The sequence below is a fragment of the Pararge aegeria genome, chromosome 19, assembly GCF_905163445.1.
Source record: "Pararge aegeria chromosome 19, ilParAegt1.1, whole genome shotgun sequence".
Classification (NCBI taxonomy): Eukaryota; Metazoa; Arthropoda; class Insecta; order Lepidoptera; family Nymphalidae; genus Pararge; species Pararge aegeria.
The window spans coordinates 4103190-4110971 of record NC_053198.1 but is presented as its reverse complement, the minus strand read 5'-3'; the positions used below and the strand labels follow the sequence as shown (position 1 = coordinate 4110971).

The following is a 7782-nucleotide window of genomic DNA, read 5'->3' as shown; positions in this document are numbered from 1 at the left end:
AACAGTTTTATTTGTAAGCCGTGCAGAATTGTGCAAGTTCGGTCAATTTAGAAAAACGATTCAAAATTAAAAAAAAAAACAAAATTCATTTATTTTATTTATTTAGGCCTAATATAAGCACTTTTGAAACGTCAAGTTTGTCTGTTTGTAGTGACTCTACCACCGGTTCGGAAGGCAGATTCTACCGAGACGAAGCTGGCAAGAAACTCAGCAGTTGCTCTTTTCCAACATCAACAATTTACATTTTACATTTTAACATTCATTTTTTATCTTCTGAGAGATGAAAGCGGAGCCGGATGCTTCCAAGCAACCTTGTCATTACCTTGTCATTCGAAAATCGAAATATTTTCCCATGTCACTTGTGAGATTGATAAAGGAAATAAAACCGCAGAAACTGTGGAACCATGGACATAGTTACGAGAAAAACGTTCTAATACGCAATTCATCATTATAACTCTAATTATCAGCCCACTAAAGGACACCAATCCGCACAGGGCCAGCCGTGGCCAACTTTAAGATTCGAGGCGTGTAACAATTTAAAAAATGAAACACATAATACGCATATAAACAAAATACGAGTATTCGAAACGTACTAAACTTGCATAAAAGGCACTTGCAACCTGTATACGAGACGTACTAAACTTGCATAAAAGACACTTGGGACCTGTATACGAGACGTACTAAACTTGCATAAAAGACACTTGTGACCTGCATACAAGACGTACTAAACTTGCATAAAAGACACTTGCGACCTGTATACTAGACGTACTAAATTTGCATAAAAGACACCTGTGACCTGTATACTAGACGTACTAAACTTGTATAAAAGACACCTGTGACCTGTATACGAGACGCACTAAACTTGTATAAAAGGCACTTGAAGTGGGAGCAGAGTGACCGCTCGCTCGCAACCCAGGTGGCCATGCCTGTATAAAACTTTTATCGCTTCTCTAAGATGTGAAGACCTGAAATCGACCGAGTAACTGCTCCGTTTGGCGAGTAAAACTCTGAACTCGGTTACTCAGCAAAACATGTACTCGATACATCTCTAAGGCGTAGGTTTTAAGCCCCATTGTACGTTTAATTACACCGGCAACCCTTCCAACCGCAACACAGCAAGTCTGTTTAGCGGCAGAAATAAGTAAGCGGTAGTACTACCCCGGACGAGCTGTGAACTGCACAGAATGTTCTGTAACTGCAAATATACACATTTCTTGTACACCTTTAAATTTTAACTCTTTTTTTTTTTCAGCTGCTAGAAATATCTACACATTAATGAAAATTTCAACTCTACCTATTAGGTACGATTTATGAGATATAGCCCACTGACAACCAGACTGTTGGACACACTGACTGTCGGAGAAATAGACTGTTGGACAAACGGACAGCGAAGGCTAATTAAAAGGATAATATTTATAACCTGATATAAAAATCATAGATGGATGAAAAAGCGTCATCTATGAAAAATTACTGGAACTACGTCGTATGGTTCTAATAAATTCCGTATAGCAGCGGCAGTACTGAGAAGGTGTCGACATCTAAAACAACGAAGTTACATTTACTTCCAATAGATGTCGCATTGAATTAAGAACATAAGATGTCGTATATTTTCATGAAAAATATTAAATTAGTTTCTTAGTGAAACATATTTCAAACATGTATTTTCAATAGATGTCATGTACATTTATGAAAAATATTTCTGATTAATTTTCTACTATATGTATGGAAAAAAATCTTTTTACAACTATTATTACCACCTTAAACACCTTTATCCGTATGGGGTCAAATCCAACATTTGACCCATTTACCCGGTGTCCAATTGAGCTAAAATTTTGCATGCATAAGTAAATCGGATTCGACAACAATATTATTATGAGTTGGATCGGATGATAAAGTAAGGGGATAAAATAAACTCTTTTCAGGGGATAAAATTAGGGGATTACATTTTTGGCTCCTGTCTGCTTTGCACTTTTATAACACCACAGGGAAATCGGTAAATAAGATTGATACACAATCGCATTACCTACCTACGTGGAAGCTGCAGGTAAAACGACAATTAGTACATGACGTCACCACCAAGCGTGATGTTTGCATTATTATTAGAATAGTTACCTACAACGCGAATTTGTACCACATAATACAAAGACTAAGACGTCGGTAAATAATAAGTGTTATTACAATTTATGATCATCTTGATTCATACCATGTAAATACTTCCTCCGTTATCAGTATATGCGTAAACTTTGTATCGGAAAGAGCGATACCTCCAAATACAGGTTTTTTTTCAAACTTAAATGGAGATCTTAGCCTATTGTTTTGTAATGAAATTGAGATAACAAATAAATTATTTTTCATTTTCATTTTCATTTGTTCCGTCACAGGATAAAAGGAATGTGGAGCGTAAATATCATCACATATTTGTGATAAAGAATGGGAACGACGCTCGATGGCTCGACCGCATTGCGTGGTCAGACATTACCAATTTTCTAACACCAGGGATTTTTGAGCCTTACCCGGGAGTCGAATACTGGCAGTGGCGTGCATAGAGGGTACACAACGCGTGCACAGGGTATGCAGATGATATAAACAGAAGAAAATCTCTAGAATGAGCTTTCATAATTCCTCGTACTCGTACTGGAGATTTTCTTTATTTTATATCATCTGCATACTCTGTGCATACCCTCTATGCTCGCCACTGAATCCTGGACCTCTCGATATGCAGATCGCTTTAGGCAGATTAAAAAAAGAAACTAATTTTTAAATCACGATTACTGGAGTAGACTTAGCATAATTATGTTATTTTTGGAGACATTCCCGATATTCAATAGTTGATACATTTTCCTTCTCATTTATCCTTGATCATTAGGTAGTTATAAGAAATTACTTTTATAGATTTCCCCATTGCAAGCATATTTATCCTTGTTTAAAACATATGTTCTACTATGACGGCATATATCATTGATGGCACCACCATCAATGGAGTTAATTGTTCTTTGAACAGTAATCGACTCCTAGATTTCATCATAAAACTTAATTGTTGTTGTTAATGAGTAGGTTTACTTTTTATGTATGCCTTGCCTTAAGATGTAGGGACTGCAGTATCACTGAATCGGTTTGAGAATAGACTGGACAAACATAAAAAAGACAGCACAAGAAATGATATAGACGCATCCGCGAAAGCTGTTTAGTTTTTTATATAATAATAATACAAAAGGACTTGCGGTACATCGCGACTTCAACCACATACCTACAACTACAATAACTTAAGTAATTTTTTCCCATACAAACTAATCCCTATCTCTATCCCTATCCGTATCCCTATCCCTATCCCTACTGATATTATAAATGTCAATGTAAGTTTGTTTGTTACGGTTTCACGCAAAAACTATTAAACCGATCCTCATGAAACTTTGTACGCATATTTTTGGAAGTGTTAGAAGTAATATAGGATACTTTTTATCCCGACATTAAGCTCGGTTCTTTTGTGAGAGGGGATGAAAGTGTTTGACGATTTTACACCATAACTCGACAAATTATAACCGATTTAAATAATTATTTTTGTACTATAGAGTTTATAATATGTGTTTAATTTTGCCTAAACTGTGGTTGGAGATAGAGGACAGAACTCCTCAGCGCACGGCAGTAAATCCCTCATTTAGGGCTTAGCGATACTGAATACTTTTTTTAGAACTACAATTAAATTTAATGCTACATCAAAAAACAAAATCAAACGCAGACGAAGTCGCGGGCAACAGCTAGTATCCAATAAGTGACACGACCCACGTTGAAATGCTCGCTTACGCTGACTTCGTTCGCTTTGCTTCTGAGGTAGCTTTGTGAGAAGTTACATAGTCAAATTTCTAAAATTGGACTATGAAATCCAAAAAAGTTTATTCAAATGTGGTAGCTGCCGAGGTTATTTAATTAAACAAGTTTATGATGGGTTAGGTAAAACTGTGTCATCAATTATCACGCGGGAATTCTAAGAGCATTTCAGACAGAGTACCTACACGTGGCGGACAATTTTTGACCATGACTCTAATACCACCTGGACCCTGGTGATAAGTTATGATCCCTGGGTAGCTGGCTCACTTGTTTTGGGGTATTGCATTCAAATCGGTTTTTGTATCGGAACTCTAACGCTTTGCGACGTCTTAATCGGTAGGGTGGGAACTACTCATGGCCAAAGGCTAAGGATGAGGCCAAGCGCTGAGCGTATTTTTGTGAGTTATCAGTCGCGTAATTTCGGTCGGAGAAATTCTGCCTAGCAGAAATTCTGTTTGGCTACCAAACTGCGCAATTTATTCAGTTGCTGTCTTATGTTAAAAGTTTTATTAACACTGTTAATACGTTACGTTACAATAAATTTTTGTGTAAATAAATTTTTATGTATGATACGTTGTAATAAATGTTTGTGTCATTTTAATTTGTATCAATAAAAGTAAATATACCTACGTATACGTAAGTACCTACTTACTTTTATTATTTTTGTCTTCGTTGGTCAAATTATTCCAATCCTCGAAACAATTCTTAGCAACCTCTTCCCATGCCAAAATGTTTTACAAACTTTTGACTATATGCCTTCTATGACAAATTCCATAGACATGGCTGTTGTTCAACTTCAATTATAAGTTATTCTGTGTCCATCCGATCTCATCTGTCTCAATGATTATATGCGTGTGAGTCGTGTGGCACGAACTGGACTTTTGTATGAAACGAAATGCAGCAGAAATAACGCGACCGAAATAACGCAACTGATAACTCACAAAATTACGCTCGTTTGGCCTCACCCTAAGTGTCGGATTTACAAAAAGGCCGTTTCTATATAAGTAAAAATCTCAAAGGTATTATATAAAATTAAAAGTAAAGGGCCCTACAAGCAGTGGCGTGCACAGGGTTTCTGACCAGGGTATGCATAAATCAGGTACATGGCATAAAATGGTAAAATTCCCCTCCAATACGGGTTATATAAAATAATTTGGGTATGCAGTGCTTTTGTGCATGTATGAAGTGCACGCCACTGCCTACAAGTGACACAGCATAAAAGAAGTAGTAAATATTGGAGTTTTATACACGAAAATATTTCATAACATCAATAAATTATAATGAATGGGCATATTATTACCATTATCTTCCACCTGCTTGTTTATTTGTACGTACCAATTACTTCACATTGAAGACCTTGAGAGATACTATACATATAGTGGTTAGGTACTATACCTACATATATATAAGTATATGTAATGGATGATGCATCTAGTCATTGAAAACAACACGTGCAGTATACCCCGTACTTTATTTAAGTATCTATAAGTGAATTAGGTAGAGCTCGTAAAGGTCTTGTTCCTGTATTTATAACCATTACTGTGAAGTCTCACAGTGCATTCTCACGCAGTTAGGAACTTTAAGAGGTTCAAACAATCATTTTATCTTCTCTTAAATTCTTTTATTACTCTCATTTTATTTAGGCAACTAAAAAGTGTGATGCCGGGTGGGTGCTCGACTAAAATTTCGGAGGGTCGAGTTCGAATCGCAGCACGTACCCCTAAATTTTGTGCGTTTAAAGTAATAAAAATATTACTTGCTTCAACGGTGAAGAAGAAACATCGTGACGAAACTTGCATACAAGTAGCGGCACGAAACTCTAGCGGTGACCTTCATTGCGCAGAAGTCGAAAATAAGGTATCATGGGGGAATAAGCGGGTTGCGGGGCGGGCGTGCGTATGCAAACGATTTTGCACGCGCTGATTGGTTCTCCAGTCGCATTCCGTCCCCCGTACCGATACGACGCCCCGCGCACTTCCAGTGTACAGTCGCGTTCTAAATTGTATTGTTATATCTGTTAATTTTTGTTGTTGCTCTTTGTTAAGTTTAATTGTATTGTTATATCTGTTAATTTTTGTTGTTGCTGTTTGTTAAGTTTAAGTTTGTTAATTTGGTTTGTTTGTGACTTTATTATATTCACTGTTGAATATGCCTAAAAGATATAATACTGTTTTGAGAAGACAGGCACGGAAAATGGTGTATGACGTGCATTGTTTTTTGAAAAAAGAGTCTAAGGAATTAATTGTTTCTTTACAACAAATTAAACGTGAGATAGACGACGCTACGAGTATTTTACTCAGCCATTCCGACAGCAGCAGCCGGATGAAACAAACTACAGAAGTTATTAAGGCAGAAAATATGAAATTAAATAGTTTAATCAGTGACTTAGGGAAAATCCAAAAAAGGACAGCAGAGTCTACAAAAACTTCAATAGCAACGGTAAGGAATATGACCAATCAGCCAGTAGTTCCGATTTAATCACAGTGTTCAGAACACCTGGCAAAAAACGTTCCCGAACAAAACCGGTCACAAATATTGATAACTTCGACCAAGGAGTAATAAAGAGGTGCATTCATAATTTTCACAAAACAAATAATGAACTTCCTACCGTCGGAAAGCTGAAACAAAAACTAGAGGAAGACATAAATTTCAACGGCTCAGAACGAAGTCTTCGGCGAATAATTAAGGGTTTGGGATTTCGGTGGAAAAACACCGAAAACAATCGAAAAGTGTTGATTGAAACATCAAATATACGTTTTCAACGCATAGAATATCTACGTAAAATAAAACAATATCGTCAAGAGGGAAGGCCTATTGTATATACGGACGAATCCTATGTAGATTCATCGCACTGTTCTCGAAAATCCTGGACCGATGGTTCTTGTAAGGGCCTCAAAAAACCAATTTCGAAAGGACAGCGAGTTGTCATTGTCCACGCAGGGTCTGAAACTGGGTTTATACCCAATGCGTTGCTCACTTTTAAAGCTGGTACCAAATCAGGCGACTACCACGACAACATGAATTACGAGAACTATGAAAAATGGCTCAGAACTCAGTTATTGCCCAACCTACCACCCAATAGCGTCGTGGTAGTTGACAACGTGTCCTATCATAATAAACAGTGGGATCTCGCACCAACCTCTAATTCAAAGAAAGCTGACATGCAGGCTTGGCTCACTGATAAAGGCATACAGTATGAGGAATCACTTCTAAAACCTCAGTTATACAATTTAATAAAGGCAAACAAGAAAAGATTCACAACATTTTCAATTGACCGAATCCTAGCTGAACAAGGCCATCAAGTGCTGAGACTACCACCATACCATCCAGATCTAAATCCTATCGAAATGGCATGGTCCGATATAAAACAATATGTGGGCAGCAAAAATGTGAAATGGAGTGTTACTAAATGTATAGAGCTAATTCAAGAAAAAGTTTTATTGATGGGTGCATGGGATTGGCAAAAATTATGCAAAAAGGTGAAGGATATAGAAGAGCAATATGCAATGAGTGACTGTGTCGTGGATTTGGTAACAGAAGAATTCACTATTCGCGTTAATGAAGATAGTTCAGAGGATAGCCTCGGTGAGTCCGATGACGATGACTCTGCTAGTACCGACGACCGGAGCAGCCCTGAGTCCCGGCCATCAACGAGCAAAAGGCCCTGTCTAGAAACCATTGAAGGCGTGATACCATTATCTGATTCAGACTAGGAAAAGGGCAGCTTAGGTTGTGTGAATGTATGTGATTGTCATTTTGCCCATCTTTAGTTCAGAAACTAGTTTTTTATATCTAAAATAAAAATTGAAAATTCGTGAATGTTTTTATTTTTCTACTTTTAAACTATAAACTTGTTAAAATTATTATATCATAGGTAACATGAAACTTAGGAATTTGAATTTGGAACTATAAACTTTCATTAATATTACAAACACATACACTCATACACGCACTCAC

The 7782-nt window shown here is 37.0% G+C and overlaps 1 protein-coding gene across 1 annotated transcript; it reads left to right on the top strand.

The window, feature by feature from the left end:
- Positions 1-6842: 6842 nt before the first annotated feature.
- LOC120632155 lies at positions 6843-7538 on the top strand. The gene has a single exon (XM_039901959.1). It carries the CDS (start codon positions 6843-6845, stop codon positions 7536-7538), a length of 696 nt encoding a protein of 231 aa, XP_039757893.1.
- Positions 7539-7782: the final 244 nt, after the last annotated feature.

Excerpts from the sequence above, each read along its gene's own strand:
- LOC120632155 (XM_039901959.1), top strand. The coding sequence starts at position 6,843 with ATGAATTACGAGAACTATGAAAAATGGCTCAGAACTCAGTTATTGCCC.